Source organism: Haplochromis burtoni, unplaced genomic scaffold, assembly GCF_018398535.1.
Source record: "Haplochromis burtoni strain Fernald_Lab_line unplaced genomic scaffold, NCSU_Asbu1 Contig_313, whole genome shotgun sequence".
In the NCBI taxonomy this organism is placed as follows: domain Eukaryota; kingdom Metazoa; phylum Chordata; class Actinopteri; order Cichliformes; family Cichlidae; genus Haplochromis; species Haplochromis burtoni.
Window position 1 is genome coordinate 487,131 of NW_024582674.1, and position 17,823 is coordinate 504,953.

At 45.4% G+C, this 17,823-nt stretch overlaps 2 protein-coding genes across 2 annotated transcripts in view; one reads left to right on the forward strand and one right to left on the reverse strand.

The window, feature by feature from the left end:
* The window catches only part of LOC102306174 (MBT domain-containing protein 1), a gene marked incomplete in the record, with an annotated part of 13,433 nt that extends 3,751 nt beyond the window's left edge, over positions 1–9,682 (forward strand). The window contains 12 exon segments of the mRNA XM_014329725.2: positions 27–161; positions 295–383; positions 464–562; positions 914–1,049; positions 1,160–1,215; positions 2,175–2,279; positions 2,354–2,501; positions 3,016–3,098; positions 3,866–4,103; positions 4,185–4,256; positions 4,676–4,864; positions 5,262–9,682. Coding sequence (XP_014185211.1) covers positions 27–161; positions 295–383; positions 464–562; positions 914–1,049; positions 1,160–1,215; positions 2,175–2,279; positions 2,354–2,501; positions 3,016–3,098; positions 3,866–4,103; positions 4,185–4,256; positions 4,676–4,864; positions 5,262–5,368 — 1,457 coding nt within the window.
* A 2,745-nt stretch (positions 9,683–12,427) lies between these two features.
* Positions 12,428–17,823, reverse strand: LOC102304048 (nucleoside diphosphate kinase B). Its single transcript, XM_005948694.3, has 5 exons — positions 17,712–17,823; positions 15,713–15,843; positions 14,528–14,629; positions 13,245–13,357; positions 12,428–12,650 (listed from the first exon to the last, which is right to left on the reverse strand). The coding sequence occupies exons 2-5, from the start codon at positions 15,827–15,829 to the stop codon at positions 12,533–12,535; spliced, it is 450 nt and encodes a 149-aa protein (XP_005948756.1). The 5' UTR covers positions 15,830–15,843; positions 17,712–17,823; the 3' UTR covers positions 12,428–12,532.

Sequence of the window (17,823 nt, forward strand, 5' to 3'; positions counted from 1 at the left end):
GTGTGTGTGTGTGCGTGCACGTGCAGGTTTTAAGGCTTTGCTGAGATACGAGGGCTTCGACTGCGACTCTACACGAGACTTCTGGTTGAATCTGTGCGTGCCAGACATCCACCCGGTGGGCTGGTGTGCTGCTGGAGGGAAACCTCTGGTCCCCCCTCAGTGTAAGGGTCACTTCCTGTCTGCAGCTTTGTCCTCAGACCTCAGATCAGTTTCACAGTCCTGAGTAATCAGGTTCACAGGAACAAATAGACTTCTTTTTAGGCTGTAAACTTATATCTGTGTGTGTGTTCTCAGCCATCCTGCACCGCTTCTCCAACTGGAAAACGTTCCTGATCAAGAGACTCACGGGCTCCAAAACTCTGCCGCCAGACTTCGCCTCCAAGGTGACGTAGAAAACGCACGTAATCCATTTTTTAAATAACCTTCGTCCTGAAACTGAGTTTGAACTCAGGTGTCTGTTCAGGTGCAGGAGAGCATGCAGTTCCCCTTCAAGAAACAGATGAGGGTGGAGGTGGTGGATAAGACTCACCTGTGCCGGACTCGAGTGGCTCTGGTGGAACAGGTGAGTCACAGTAAACTAAGCATCTCTGGGCGGCAGATCAAATGTCTCTTTGCCAGAGTCGTTGTTTATGAGTATTTGTGTATTTTAAATAACTTTTTATGTCAAATTACCTGGAAACACTCAAAGCTGCAGGACCAGAGGCTCAGCAGCGCATTTTAATCGTACATTTGTGTAGTTTCTCAAAACAAATAACATCTACAGGAATAAATCAGTAGACCAGTGACGGAGCCCTGAGGTGCTCCACCCACCGCCTCTGATACAGCTGTTGATCTATCCATCCGTTCTCTTCTGCTTATCCAGTTTATTAGTATTATTTGCGTGAATGTTATCCTGACGTTTGCGTCGTCGCAGGTGATCGGCGGTCGTCTCCGGCTCGTGTACGAGGAGTGCGACGATGGGACCGACGACTTCTGGTGTCACATGTACAGCCCTCTGATCCACAGCATCGGATGGTCTCGATCCATTGGACACCGCTTCAAACGATCCGGTGGGTCAGGTGATTCGATCCCAGGCCACCAGACTCCATGTAGAAAACAGTGAATTTAAGCCAGCGTGTAACATGAGGATGAAGAACGTGTACTGTGTGATTGTTCCCAGATGTGTCGAAGAAATTGGACGGTCAGATGGACGCACCTGGACAGCTGTTTGCCAAAGTGAGCTTCACCCGACGTCGTCTCTGGCTTTGCTACATCCACTGACACCTGAGTTACCTGTAATCTAGTCCCACCTGTGGAGTTTGGCTCCTCATGGACATGGGGCGATCGTGGCTCAAGAGTTGGGAGTTCGCCTTGTAATCGGAAGGTTGCCGGTTCGAGCCCCGGCTCGGACAGTCTCGGTCGTTGTGTCCTTGGGCAAGACACTTCACCCGTTGCCTACTGGTGGTGGTCAGAGGGCCCGGTGGCGCCAGTGTCCGGCAGCCTCGCCTCTGTCAGTGCGCCCCAGGGTGGCTGTGGCTACAATGTAGCTGCCATCACCAGTGTGTGAATGGGTGGATGACTGGATATGTAAAGCGCTTTGGGGTCCTTAGGGACTAGTAAAGCGCTATATAAATACAGGCCATTTACCATAAAATCAATTTATATCAATTTTGCATTTATGCAGGCTTTAATTTTAACATGTTTCTAATTATAAGGCAGAAGGTCTTTTATTTCATTCAAAATATTTCCTGAAGGGTTTTCGTCCACTGTTGGCGATTCTATGGGTCACGCCCACTCAGCATATTTCCTACAGTGCTAACTGTGTGACACAGTGATGTTTCACTAACAGTCATGGTTATCTAAGTAATATGATGTTACTGATGTATTCAATTCAGTTTTATTTATTTAGCACCAAATAAGAACAACAGTCGCCTGCAGCTGCTCAATAACACAGAGAGAAGAGGAAAAACCACAATAAGATAACGTCACATGAGCGAGCGCTTTGGCGACAGTGGGAAGGAAAAACTGCCTTTTAAAGGGAAGGAGGAACCAGGCTTGGGGGGTTGTCCGTCTGCGGTGACCTTGGGTTGAGGGGAGGGCGACGGGACAAAGACGCTGTGGAGGAGAACCAGAGATGAACGATTGTCCTGCAGCTTGGAGGAACAGGAATGAGATTTATCCTGTTTTTCCTGAAGGTGAAGGAAGTGGATCAGAGCGGCCGCTGGTTCGAAGATGGGATGAAGCTGGAGGCCATTGACCCTCTGAATCTGTCTGCAATCTGCGTGGCCACAGTGAGGAAGGTAATAGCGAGCGCTCACTCTGAAACCGGCTGCTCCGCCCTCCGGCTCCATCTAACCTGTCGCCTCCTCCTCAGGTCCTGGCAGACGGGTACCTGATGATCGGCATAGACGGCTCGGAGGCGGCCGATGGCTCGGACTGGTTCTGCTATCACTCCACGTCTCCCTCCATCTTCCCCGCTGGCTTCTGTGAGATTAACAACATCGAGCTGACGCCGCCTAGAGGTAGGAGTGCCTTTGAAAGGCAGCGGCACGCAGCTGTGGGAGAAACAGCTTTAACCTGCAGCTGTCGTTAACGCTGCCCCAGCCTCATTTCCAGCCTCGTCCCTGCACACAGATCCCTCCAGATTCTCCATTTTAATGATACGATGTTGTGAAGGGTGGAGTGCCCACTCCGGGTCAGGGACGAGACCCTGAAACTCCTCCCAAGTGCAGGAGTTTAAGTGTCTCGGGGTCTTGTTCACGAGTGATGGGAGCCGGAGATCGACGGGCAGACTGGTGCCGCAGCATAGTGAGGAATAAAGTTCCTCACTATGAGCATTATTCTGAAGATATTTGCAGAACCGTGTTTTTTTTGGTCGTATTTATGTCTCAGGAAACATTTGAAAACGTGTTTTGTTCTTTGGGGAGTTCACTCCATTCTCAAAGCGTCGCAGCTTTCACGGACCTGTGGTCGTGTTGTTGAAACTGCCCTGTAGTGTGCACTGTGATCAAACTGATCCTGTCTTTGTGTGTCCAGGTTACTCCAGTCTGCCCTTCAGATGGTTTGAATATCTGAAGGAGAGCAAGTCTGTGGCTGCACCGGTGAACCTGTTCAACAGGGTGAGGCTCAAACGGGCTGAAGTCAGCAGTGATTCATCAGCATGATGACTTAATGCAGTCTGAGCAGCTCTGGGAGTAGATGTAGAAACATAGAGCAGGCATGTTGAACTAAAATTATTAGAAAGACTCCCAGGACGATGTCACGGCTCAGTCCAGAGCGCATGAAGTGTTTTTTGGCTCAGTGGTTAGAGGCGGAGCTTCATCGTCTACACTCACTTACAGCAGACCATCGTCATCGTAGAGGTGACTCTAGTTAAATATATGGAAGGTAAATTAACCAAAGATATCATTAAAGAAAGAATTGGAGGTCCAGCAACAGAACACGCACCAGGTTGGTGTCTGATGCGTTTATTGTTGTTTGAATGAAAACAAATCTGTCCCAAAAACGCCGTCTGCAGCAGGTCTGACACTGATGTGAGCTGATTAGAGGTTTGTGTCCGCTCAGCTTCTCACTGCACACAGACTGTCATCTGTAACTTTAACTCACAGCAACCAGACGTTTCCATGTTGCTGATGCACAGAATTATAAACAGTTTGAATAAAGAGCAGTTTGGTAATTTTTCTGCATGAAGACTTTGCATATCTAACGTTTATATTTCTGAGTATTTTAGGACTGCAGGGTTTGTTTGTGTGGAGGGAACCGAGTGAAAGTTTCAATTTTGCCGTTTTAGTTTTTTTTTTTTCTTGGCAAATGAACCGAAACGGCGACTAGAAACAAAGAAACGCCCACATGTTAACGACCGCGTCATGTCCGTGTCCTCCATCAGGACGTCCCCAACCACGGGTTCCGCCCCGGTATGAAGCTGGAGGCCGTCGACCTCATGGAGCCGCGGCTCGTCTGCGTCGCCACCGTCACGCGCATCGTCCACCGGTTGCTACGGATACACTTCGACGGCTGGGAGGACGAGTACGACCAGTGGGTGGACTGCGAGTCGCCCGACCTGTACCCGGTGGGCTGGTGTCAGCTGACCGGCTACCAGCTGCAGCCTCCGGCTGTTAACGCAGGTAAGTCCCACCTGATCTGTAGTTTCCGTGGTGACAAGGACGGGTAAACTGGTGTGTTTTTTTGTTTTTTTTTTGTTTCAGGCTCCAGAGACCTGCAGTCAGCAGCATCCAGACAGAGGAAGAAGTCTCAGCAGTACAAAGGACAAAAGAAAAGTGAGGCGGCGTCTCTTTAAATCGCTGAGTAACAAACGTGCCGCGGCGCAGCCTTCAGGACGCTGCGTGTTAAACTGCTGCTTAGTAATAACGATGCTCCGCCTCCCTGTAGCGTTCTTACATTAGAGGCGTTCTTCAGTCACACCCACAGAGACCAACATTTACATCGTTACATTCTCCTAACGATGTCAGTAACAGGAAACACTGAGCAGCTGCAGCCACAGACCCAAACTATCATAGACCAACAAAAACAAAACGTGTGCTGATGTGACTTAAAAAAAGATGAAACAGACCAAAAACCAGTTTTCATTTCAGTCACGACAGAAAGAGGAGAAACGGTGAAAGGGCGGAGCAGGAGGAGCTGCATGAGCACGTGATTGTTGTACTGTCTCTTTAACAAAACCTGTTTGGTCTCCCAGAGAGGAAGCTGCCCATCGCTAAGCGACCCGTCAGCCTCTCCGGCACCATGGTAACAGGCGTCCCCAGGAGCCTATCGGGAGACGAGAACGAGACTCCGCCCGATTACCCGTCACCCCCTCCTCCGGCCTCCGCGGCCCAGCCGCCCTCTGCCGACCTGGAGAGCAGCCCCCGCACTGAGGGGGGGGCAGGTATGCACTCGTGCAGCCTTCTTTCATTTCTGTGGTTTTTACAAATCTGGGCGTCATGAAAACTCATAAAAACACAGATGAGCAGCGCGGTGTGTGTGACGCATTCGCCGCGTCGTCAAACATCCCAAACTAAACACGAAGCCTCAGCCAGCGGCAGCAACGAGCCGTGTGTCACTGCAGTCGGCCACGTGGGTGCGGAGCACGCTCGTCTTTACAGCGTGGCTTCGGTTCATTGAGGTTTGCATGCACGTGTTGAGGAAGATGTTGTTTTGGTGCATCCTCGCAGTCTGACGTCCACTTTAGGCAAAAAGCTGTTTTCTCTCGTTTGCCGCGTCGCCTCCGTGATGCTCTCTAATGTGGTGATGGCCTCAGTGCTGCATCGTCTGTGTTTCTGCAGGAGTCAGAGAGGAGAATGCCAGAGCGCCCGAGTTATCTTCTCACAGGACTGAAGCAGAAACACACAGATCCTCCGCAGACTTCCTCAGCAGCCGGGACCAGCAGTAGGCCGCCTCCATCCTGCTTCCCCTCCCACAAACATGTGAAATCGTCTACTGGTGACCTCCAACATTGGACCACTCCTCCTAACCTTTCATTTAAAGAACTCTGTGTTCTTTAGCTGTGTTTGGTGAACTGCCATCTGAAAATTGAACCCTGCTAGAGAAGAAGACGCCGCAGGACAGTTAAAACAACAAACAGCTTTTATATGACAATTTTTCCAACGCCCAGATCTCCACTGTTTGTAGTTGTTCGTGTTCTAACGTTAAAACTGTTGATGTAGTCATAAAAACACTGTTTCAGTGTGAGCGGCTGGAGTAACGAGGATGCCAAGGAAGAAAGATCACTTCTTGAAGCTCCGCCCACAGGTTTGCAGCATTTATTTTTATGGTAAAACGGAGCATCGGTCACGATAGACGCTGAAGCAGATCAGAAAATCCACCGAGCTGCTGGAAGGATCAGCCAAACGTGACGTTTTCTTAAAGCTTTCTTTGTTTTGATGATTTTAAAATGTGTTTGAGTTTCATCGAGACGGCTAAACGTCCAATCACAGCCGCAGCTTCACAGGATCCTTGGGGTTATTTCAGCCTGTGCTGAATCCACACGGCCCAGGTAAAGACTGCAGAGTTAGACAAGCCAGCGTGGCGTTAATGGAAGATGTAGCGGTCTGCAGTAACGCTCGGTCCTGGATTCATTACTGCTCTGTTTATTTCCATCACCATGTTTTTATGGTGTTACATTAGCTTTGCATGATTCAGAGTTCATAATAACTCTTCTTTATCTTATGCACCATCTCAGTTCCTCCTCTCTCTGATACAAGCTGTTTTAGCCCCACCCCCTTTTGACACGACGTTCTTTGATTGGCTGCCCCTCTGTGTGACATCACACAGATCCAAACGTAGAAAAAAACTGAGTTTACAGCCTTGGCCAAAGGCACTGTTGACCACACTGATGTCTTCATCAGAAGTACTTCAGCAGCTAAAAACCTACAAAAGTACATCGTCGTTACGCAGTATGGATACCTCAGAAAAGTATAAACAAAATTAAGATTTTTGGGTTAAGAAAATATATTTAAATTGTAAAATGAGTATATTTGATTTATTTTAAAATCTATATGTAATAGAAGACGATCATGGTACTTGAATTGATCAAATCGAGCGTGGAGGGACGCTCTGAGTGAGGGGGACGGCCTGAAGTAGCTTTTAAGCTAACAGATGTCTAAAAATGTCCAAATGTTCCTTTATCTGTGTTTTTTACTCTGCAGGCAGTGAAGTGTACGTTGACAAGGATATAAGTCCAAAATAAGCTGAAAGCATATTTGTGGAGCTGCACAAACACACAGATGTTAAAGAGCTGAAGCTACAAACGTAACATCTGCTCAAACACAACAACTTTACGTATTTTCTAAACTTTGGAAACAATAATGGGAAAAACTCATATTAATGTAATCCTGACTTGTATGCGAGTATGCTACATTACTAGTTACTTATTTTACCTTTCAGTGTTAAACTTTTGCTCTTTAATGTTACACTCTTTCCCACAGAAAGTTTTTTATGTTTTTATATTGTTTAATTTATTTTTTTTAATGCGTCACAAATTTGCCGTCTCATAGTTTTGACTTTATCTGTCGACGTGTTCGATTTCTCTGTTCCTGCTTTTGTCTGTTTTAACCCTGATCACACAAACTTGATTCTCGTCAGTTTTAATTTCTCTTGTAAGTAAATCTTTGTCAAATTGAGCTTCAGTACCAGCGAAGAACCGACTGATGGTTTTTAATCAGCTTCTTTAAGAGAGGCATGAATATTTTTGCATTTTGAAGTTTCTCACTTTCAAAGCTTTTGATTTAAAAATAATTTGTAAAATATTTTCTTAGTTTAGTTTTTTGTCATGACATGCTTCAGCTCCTCAGTGTATTGGATTTCATAATATTATGATATATTAAAAGTGTAACTCTCCCGGCGTTACCCCAGTAAGACAAAACCAGTTACTCATTATTAGCTCATAACATAAACTCAGACTTTAGTTTCTTAATTTTGCCTTAATATGTAATAATTTCACGTCATAGACACAGTTTTAACGTACTGCATTTAAAAAACTAAAAATGAAACCGTTTACTTTGATACATTTTTTAAAAAGTGTCTACATTTATATTTGTGTTGTTTTGTGTGAGCTGTTTGATGTGTGTTGCAGTCGTCTCACAGATCCGTCGTTGAGACTCGAGTCTTACGCTGAGCTGTGAGCGTCTGCGCACTGAACCCGTTTCTAAACTCGCACTGCTGTCCGTGTGCTCGTGTTCGTTTATATGTGTGAATCTAGTATCGCAGTTCTACGTGTATGATGGTGCTGTCTGTAGGTGACGCCTTTGATAATGTTTTTATGGATTGATTTTGACAAACTGAGTCTGGTGAACAAGTTGTGTTTGTACTAGGTTTTGTATTCAGAGGTGAAAGTGAAGTGGGTCGCCGGTCTTCCACGCCAGTTTGTGATATTGTCATGTGTGATTATCCCAGTGGGAGGAGAAGTTGTGGTTTATTATTGTGGAAACTGTGGGATTTGAAGCCGTTTCTTAGACTGAGAATTGGGACCTAAAGATGATTTGAGCGTTTGGAGGCTGATGCTGACAGTGGTTGCTTTTTAAAGATGTTTGTTATCTCAGGAAGATCAGCTGGAATCTGAACTGGGTGTGTGGCTATTATAGGAATTAATTTGGTCTTTCTATGGGTATAAATTAGTGCTGAACTCAAACCTGATTGGCTGCAAAAATTCAGAAATGAATCAATAGAGTCTGCGTGAAATAAGCACCAAACTGAAGGTCAGGTGCAGGGCTACACAATTTGGTTTCAGGGTCAGAGCCGACGGGTCAAACGTCTCAACCAGTGTCAAAGTGGCTTCAGCACTGCAATAGACTGACTTGAGTATTTTACAGTCTGTCTTAAGACAATGGGTGAAAAATAGAAGCGTGTCTGCTCTGCAGTCGGGTGTAAAATCTTTCACCCAGTCTAAGATCGGTTCAGATAATAATCTGGAGTCAGGTGATTGACGGGGTCTCAGTCATACCGGCCTAGAGACCAGTCAGTAACCCCTTTGACCTTCAGTCGCTAGAGGAAAATGTGTCCCGCCTGGATGGTTGGATGAGTGCTTAAGGGTGACACTGTGTGGCTGCTTTGGTCACTAACCACAGTCGCCCGTGGATGGATACGAGTGGAAGTCCTCCAAACCAAGAGGGAAACGGAGCAGCTGCATGATTGGATTGGCTGTAAAGTCTGAGACTCGAACCCACACTGGAGCATGTGGATGTCTGTGGCTGCACAATTTTGACTTGAATTTTAAATCACACAAATTGGGAGACCAATATTTGTTTTTCAAATGTAAGACAGGCAGCAGGACTGGATCTGCGCACAACCCTGGAAAATAATCGTCCTTGTGCTGTCACTTTATGAATTTGTGTTCCAAGTATATATAAATTTGAGCAGATTTCTAAAAGAGAGGATTAGATTACAACTCGGGGGGGCATCATTTATTTATAATTTAAAGTTCTGCGGTTAAAACTGTGCAATCTGAACCAAAATATCAGTTCATCGTCCAAAACTGAATTTAATCAAAGTTGTTTGTAGTTAACGAGCTTATGCTTTGAGATGACGTGTTTACGAAGGTGGGACCAGGGCGTGTTTGGCCTTCTGACTCCGTGTGCTAACAGGCCAGCGTAATTAGACAGCATCTGATCTGATCCAGGGTCGGGATTATTAGCATTTCTGAAAAAAGAAAAAACTGAAAATGTAATTCCCAAGAATATTCTTAGTCCCATTTTCCTGAGATTACAGGCTCATAATCAGCAACCACAGCAGTGCTCAGGTTTAGTGCCTGCACTTATCTACGTTTGTTTCCCTGAAGTACAAACTAATGTGAAATTATAGAGATCAGCCTCGTGTTTTTCTTGTTGCAGATTTATTTAAATGTGAACTAAAAAAGAAGAAATCCCGAATATTTTTTTGTGTGTTCAAACTGATGAAAACAGGTTTGTCCCAAACTTCTGTCCATGTTGTCCACATGTTCGTGCCGTGAACATGACTTTTACTGAGCTCTTATTAAAACATACAAATGTTTAAAAGTATATCTAGATGGATATAAATATCTAAATATATATATATATATATGTACTTTAACTGTCTTTGAGAACAGAAGTGTAGTTACAACCTGATGTTATATTTCATGAAGCTTTTTTCTAATACATTGTGCAATTTTTGACAGCATGATTGTGAAGAAATGATGACATGTAGGTGTAAAAGAAATGACTGACTTTACATTTTTATGCACATACTACATGATTATCGCAAAAGGAGTTAGAGAGAGAGTGTGTTTTTTTGTGTGTTTGTGTGTGCGTGTTTGTGTGTGTGTGTGTGTGTGTGCGTGTGTGTGTGTGTGTGTGTGCGTGTGTTGCGTGTGTGTGTGCGAGTGTGAGTGTGTGGTTGCGTGCGTGTGCGTGCGTTTGTGTGTGCGTAGCCGTGTATGTATGTGTGTGCCGTGTGTTTGTGTGTGTAAAAATGTGTGTGCTGTGTGTTTGTGTGGTCGTGTGTGTCGTGGGTTTGTGTGTGTGCGTGTGCTCTATAGTAGTGTGCGTGTGTAGTGTGTGTGTGTGTGTGTTGTGTGGTGTGTGCGTGTGTGTGTGTGTGTGTGTGTGTGTGTGTGTGTGATGTGTGTGTGTGTGTGTGTGTGTGTGTGTGTGTTTGGTTCAGACACAAAATTCCAAGACTGAATTGTGAAAGGTACAAAACTTGAGATCTACTAGCGTCAGAGGTTTGTATGACATTAGAACAAACATCCCTCCGTTATCCTCCACGTACCTGGTTAGAGTGAGGTGGCAGCAGGTTACGATGGTAATCCAGATCTTTTACCCAGCAACATTTTCCAGTTTCTCCTGGAGGATCTTGAGGCTTTCCCCAAACCACATGAGATGTATTCTCTCCAATAGGTACTGGTTCTTCTCCTGCTTGTCCTTCTAGATGGGTTGAGAAACCTCCAGAGGCAGACAGGAGCCATCTTCACCTGATGCCAGAACCAACTCGGCTGTCTTCCTTCTTCTCCGACCTCGGCCAACCTTCAAAGGAGGCTAATTTCATCCACTTGTATTTGCAACTTCAGTCGTGCCAATACCCAGATCTCCGGACTACAGGTGAGAATGGACATGGACTGGCAGGTGGAAACTTTTCACTACGAAAGTTCAGCATGCAGCTGCAGACTACCATTGTTTCAGGCCAGTTCATGGCACAAAGTCAAGCATGTCTTCATGGTTGTTGGACATCACCGAGTTTGCCTTTTCTCTTCAGTCCGGTTTGTGACATCCATGGACGTGAAGCAGGAACCTCAGAACGGCAGTGATCTCCAGAATTCCCCACTTGGCAGCCGAGTGTACAATGATCACAACGACAGTCGAGACCTCAAACTCTGAGGTCTTTGAACTCATAATATTAAAATTTAGGTTTGGATCAACTCCGGACTGTAATGGTTAAAGTTTGTGAGGTTTTGGAGGGAAAATGTGGCACAAATTTGTGAGTCACTTTCACGTCATAAGCCCATTACCATTCGGCTGAATAACCCGAGTTGTGTTGTGCGGAGCGTGGTCTGCGGTCCTGCTGCCGGGGAGGCGGACGCACCTGAGCAGCATCTGCAATCACGCCTCGTCAGCTTATGATCTGAACTCGGACCTGACTGATTGTTGTCGTTGTTGTCGGAGAGTGAGCTGTGAGCTGAAAAGCTGCAGCCGTGACCGTTATTACAGCCACCGTAATAATGCAGATGCTGAAAAGCATGAAGGGGTGGTCGGGTTGTGGATCCTTCACACGTGTGTTGAAGGTTTTTTGGCCCAAATCGGGACTTTGATATTGGATCTTGGTGAACTGTTGACCCTTTGATTGGCAGTTTACACCTTAAATCTGTAAAAGCACTGGACTGGAGTGCATACTTGGAGAGGAAGATGTCAACATCAGCAAATCCACATAATTAACTGAGCTGGAAGCGTCACAGGTCTGTAAAAAGGAACAAGTGTCAGCTCATCAGCCGGCACTCTGGATCTGAGTTTCAGCCTGATGGGTTTCCCTCCTGGGTCTGGCCCGTTGGACTGTACTCAGCAGTTTGGAGGTCCGACAGTTTATCTGATGTCGGGTCAGCTGCTGAGGAGGGTAGGATTCAGCTGATGGGTCTGTTTGAGTTCTCTCATTCATCATCAGCATCGCATTACTCATGCTCAGCCATGAACGTGTGGGTTTATGCCTCCGCCCTCTGAAGTCGAGTAGAGCTCATTCTTGGTGTTTTGGCTACCAGCTGTTTGGTGTTGATGACTCAAGCTAATCAGATTCCACTTTACTTATACAGTATGTCAGCACAGACCACAGTTTTTGTTTTTTAATTTTCCCTTGTAATAACTCAAACCAGTATCAAACTGCTGCTGAAAATAGTCCCCAACAGAAATACTATGTCCTTTTGCTTTCACAGTCACAGAGGTTTTTGGTACACCCCTGCATACCTCTTTGCAACCCAACAAAACCAAGCAACCTGCAGTAACCACTCTCCAGGCGGTTGGGGAATCCCCAGCTGGTTTTAGGCCTGTGTTAATGGATCTAAGTCAGATCCATCATTTGAAAAATGATGAAGAACTCTAAATAAAAGCTAGAGAAACACCAGAATGAGTTTGAGGTTCACAGCTACAGACAGGGTATCTGATAGATGCACAGCTAACTCAATGCCAGCTGGCCACTTATGAACAGACGAGTGCAGGGCTGGACTGCCAATCCGGTGTGCCGTTGGCGTCTTACACTCATGAGGATCTGGCAGCAGTGACGATGCCCATCAGCCGCCATCGCTGCTCGAAACCACAAAAACATCTGTTTAGTCTTAATAACAATAATCAGCACCTGAGCTGACCTGATGCAGCATCTTGCCTTTTATCACATGAACACGGTGAGACAGTGGATTCAATGGGCACTATTTTCAGAGGCGGAGGGATTTGGTTGCTGCTGCTTGTGATAACAGTAGAAACCGCGTTCACCCAGACAAACACAGAAACATCCAGACTGTTGTTAACATGACACTTTATTGATAAGTGCTACATGTTGTGGATTGATCGACGATCGACTGCAGGGAGGGCGGGGCTGACGGATGATGGTGGATGGGGCCGGTTTACTCGTACAGCCAGGACTGGGCGCATGGGGTGTAGGTGACAAACTCCTCGGCCTTGAACCACAGGTCGACCTCCATCTTGGCGTTCTCCAGGGTGTCGCTGCCGTGGATGATGTTCCTGTGGAAACGGAGGTGATCGGTGCGGATCAATATCTGATCAATGATTTCAGGGTTTGTGGGGGGAGGGGAGGGGTTCTTTCAGACAGCTAATAGAAAATGTCTCATTTCAAAAATGTGTTAAAATTTTTCACATTTTGTTAAGACTTTAAAATATTATGAATTTAAGAGATCTCATTTTGTGAGTGTTTTAGTTTTCTAATGTCTTAACACACACACACACACACACACACACACACACACACACACACACACACACACACACACACACACACACACACAGCAGCTGGACAATGCAGTGGTGACACTACTTGCTTTTGGACCTTCAGGTCGGGGGTTTGACTCCCGACCATGGTGTGTGTGTCCAGTAAGGCTAAGTGAAATATGTTACAGTGATACTGATGATGCTACAGCCGGGGGGAGCCGGGATGGAGGACTGGGAGGAGACACTTTTATCCCACTGAGATCCTAATCTTTACTACACTGAGTTATTACTGGCTGAAAAACAACAGTGTTGTGAGTTGTGTGGGTCCGTCTGCTCTGCGTGATGTTGTGTTATAAAACAGAGGCAGTCATGTCGTGGTCGCTTGCTCACCTGCCGATGTTGATGCACAGATCACCACGGATGCTGCCGGGCTTGGAGTCAGCGGGGTTGGTCTCACCCAGCATCATCCTGGCCAGCTTCACAATGTTCTGACCCTCCCACACCTGGAATGCACAAACACACACTTCACAAACAGCTGAACTGAATTTTGATGTTTACGTTGAAAGGTGAACAGTTTTAGTTCTTTTCTACTTTAGTGATACAGGAAGAACAAACCAGTGTAATCCATAGACTGTATCTAAAAGATGGACGAGACCACTGTGATGTCACCAGTTTCAGTTTTCTGTCACCATCACGTCAAATTAAATATTCTAAATTGTCAGGAACTGCCTCTGCAGTGGACTTGCTGCTCTATAGGGGGCGCTCTTGAACTCACCCAGAATAGAAGTAAAATGTAAACACTGTCTTCTAGTTTTGGACAAAAAGTCTCAAGACCACTGACAAAGTTGTATTTTAAACATAGGTTAATGAAAAATATGTCAATAAAGAGAGAATGATTATTAAAGTAGATTTCATTGAAAATAGATACATATGAAAACCAAATAAGATTTTGAAATCTATAATGATCTGTTTGAGGGGGGTGGCGCCCCCTAGTGGCGCCCCTGCTGATAGCGCCTTCTTGGCGATTGCACCCAAAGTGTAGATCCATTAGATCCATTAACCTCACAGCAGCCATATTAATGGTCAGATCACATCATTAAAAGGCTCCAGCTACACAAACAAGGTCCAGAGGTTCAATTGAGGTGAAGCTAGCAGACAGCTAGCAGCTACAGCCTAAAACCTAAGTCGCCATCATCCACCTGTCAGTCAAAAAGGCCACGCCCCTAATAATGCAAAATTTAAGCCTTAATACAATTTAATCAGGTGAGTTATAAAAAACAACAGCTGTTTGTGTATCAGGATGTAAACGTGTTTATTTCTGCTGTAAAAGTTTAAAATGGGACTGACTCCCTGCTGCAGCCTCTAGTGGATGTCAGAGGAACTGCAGTTTTAGGTGCCTCATATTTCCTCTCAAACTCAAACTGTTTGCAGTTTTGTTTTTATCCCCTTTTGGTTGCAAACGTGTGCGAGGTCAGGCTAAATAAAGCTTGGATGATTAAAGTCTCCTATGTGCGCCTCGTTTGTCCGGTGGAGGTCGGAGCACGATGCCTTGAACACGAGAGGGTGTGAATAGATGGAGAGACGAGTGAGGCAATGGAAAGAGATAAAGCGAGAAAGATATGTGTGTGATGGCGGCGCTAGAGGCGAGCTGAGTGTGTTTGTATGTGTGTTACCATGGCGAGGACGGGTCCAGAGGACATGTATTTGCAGAGTCCAGCGTAGAAAGGCATGTCCTTCAGGTCCAGGTAGTGCTTCTTCATGTGGTCCTCAGAGGCCTGAAGACACCAAATACAGGAAGTTACACATTCATCGGCGAGTCAGTCACTGGGTGGCCACGCCCCAACGACGGGACCAGTATTAAAAATGAACTTTGTGTTTTATTCAGTCAGGCCTGAAAGCAGCAACACTGAGACCATAAACTCATCAGCTGAGCATGAGGCTTCTATCCAATCCGAGCTCTTTATGAGCACAAGTGGTGAAACAAGCCCCAGTTTTTTTAAACCTGAGGTTACATCCATGTTTTATCCACACTTGGACTGCCAAGAGGAGGGGGCTGGAGGGGGAGGGGGGTATCAGGTGTTTTATTGCATGTTCATCATGAATCCACCGAGACGACTGGCTTCACTTCAACAACGCCAAGCACTCAGCCCCTGTCATCGCCTCTAATCGAACACCTCCTGTCACACCATGTTGCTTGGCTCGCTCCAGCCTTTTACATCGTCTCTAATATTTATACCGTACCGGCTCGAACACTTGGACTCTGCAGATCATCAGAGATCCGTGAGCGTGGCTTCATATGAGCAAAATTCTGAAATTACAGAATTTACATGTAGGATACAGGAAAACAACTCAAGGTAGTGACCCTCGTCTTATTTCCTGTCATGTATTTCCTGTTCCTGTGTGGACTTTCATACTAAACAAACTGAAGTCTCGAATAATGAGCTCGCTTTGCACAAACAGGCTGCTCTAAACACTCACTTTATGCTGTTTTTTCTAATCTGGGATCTGTATGATGTCATAGAGGGAGCATAGAAGCCCCACCCACCTGCTGCTCAAATCCAGTTTTGCTAATCAAGAAAGCTGCCTTAAAGGGGGAGGAGCTTTCAGACATAGATGATGAGCGGCTGCAACGAGGCTTGGTGTGAGGTAAAGAAGGATTATTATGAATGGAATTCATGCAAAGCTGCTTCGTAACTCTGTTCTGATGAAGCTGGTTCAAAGCCTCAGTTTAAAGCTGACAGCTGCACTTTTATGAACAAATGAACTGTAGCAGAGAAGAAACGCCCCCTGCTGGTGGTCAGTATGTGCTGATCAGTTGTTGTGAGTATGTGAGTTGTGGCGCCTGGCGTCGTTTTTACCTGCACGAATTTGGCGGCAACCAGCCTGAAGCCTCTATGCTCAAAGCGCTTGATGATCTCGCCACACAGTCCTCTCTGGACGCCATCGGGCTTCACGGCAATGAAGGTACGCTCCATATCTGCTTAGGAGGCTGCACAGGAAACAGGAAGTGATCAGTCAGCCCACAGGAAACGAGATGAGTTCTTTGATGAGCGTTTGTTTGACAGCACACAGTGTGTCCTCAAACTAAACCATACAGAAATATTTTATATATTTTATAAATAAGAAATGTTTTATAATATATTTTTTAAATTTTGATCGATAGTTCCCTAAACATGTTTAGATTCCTGCAGAGGAGGAGGAGCCTGCAGGGCCGAAGGCTCAAGTGTTTTTGGATGAAAAAGAAGCTGGAGATGTGTGAAGGAGACACCGCTGAGCTGAACACGAAGCACGGCCAGAAGGAGGGAAACGACCCATCTACCCCAAAAACCACATTTGTCTCATCTTTGTCTCTGTGAGTGTCTCCTCCTCCTCTTCCTCCCTCTCAGGTGTGTCTGCTTTATCCTGACACATCTCATCACATCGTCTCCTTCAGTCACAGCTCAGTGAGAGCTGCCGATATTAAATTTCCCCCTGATGTGAAACCAGAGCTGCCTCTGAGCTTCCTGGACCACATTTTCTTCTTCTCCCGGCGTAGCAACCGCCGCTCGAATCTGAGCCTGCTCATAACTCTGGACAAAGCCTCGGCGTGCCGGAGGCCCCGCTGCTAATTTTACTGCCCGCCGGAATCTGCTGGCGTGACGCCGACAGCAGCTGAGAGCAGGTGGGCGGCCTGCTGTTAGAGAACAGCTGCTCTCAGCATTTTTATACCTCCAGAAAATGTTCTCATTGTGCATATATGCATATTTAAAAATAGTCCTTGTCTGCACAAACTTGGCCACGATAATCTGAGATTTCAGTGAACTAAGTGAGACCCTGATATCTGACAGCTCTGAGGCTAAAATTTCAGCTTTAAAGATGTCATGATTGTAATGTGCTCTGAGGTTTTAAAAGTTCAGCCTCCATATGCAGGAATTATTTTATTTGCTGAAAATTTACAAAAACCTCCAACAGGCCCGTCAAACTAAAAACAAGAATTCTGATGAAAAAATGTGTTTTTGGTTTGTGAAACACTGATTTCGCAGCTCGTTCGTGCACAAGGAAACAGCTGAAGAGACGGTCAGAGAAAAAACATTTGCTGCTCCTACATCACCAATTTAACGCTTCATTTTTTGCCAGATTTAAACTGCAGATTTCTGCTGCAGACTTGCGACATAATAAACATTTTTAAAACATTCATTATTCCTTTGACATGTTTTCCCTAAACTGAGTTCATTAAACTGAACATTTTTAAGACAAGTTCAAACTTTACTGTTAGAAATTCACTAGTTTCTAACAGCTGACCATAAATCTGTCTGATGTGGTCTCTCTGCCTGTGGGAATAATATGAGGCAGAGGAGAGCATTATGTTTAAAGTCAAAGACACTCTGTAAGTTCTGTCCCCGGTGGGCATGTTTGGAAAGTTCCAGTTAAAAAAAAATCGAGTTATAGTAGCATTGATTTGATTCCATTACTTTTTGGTTTTTAATTGCACCTTCATATCACATTAGCAGAGCTGTGACACCAAGAGTGCAGCGGGCTGCAAAGTTACACAGTTTTGCAAGACTGAAGTCATTTCAAAAAGAAGCCAACAAAACGAGAATCCCACACACGATGTCACTACATAATTTTATCATATTTAGTCTGTGAAGGCGCAGATATCATATAAAAGTGGATTATTTTTATCAGCTGTAAAGTTTCTGTGCGGATCAGATTTTAACTGGAAGCTTAAATTTTATATTTTGACTGATTTTATACCAAAACTCAAATGTATGAGTTTGAAAATGTTTTGTAAAACATCTTTTTAATATTAGGAGAAAGTTGCTCATCAAATAAAAATGTGATCTGCTGCATACGTGTGCGTCTGTGTTTGATAGCTACCTTGGTTCTGGGATGGGAGAAGAACTTGTGGAGACGATCTGCTGGCGGCGGGGATGTGATCACCAAGGCCACAACACCACAGAGCGGCTCTATATAAAGGCTTCTCCGCGGG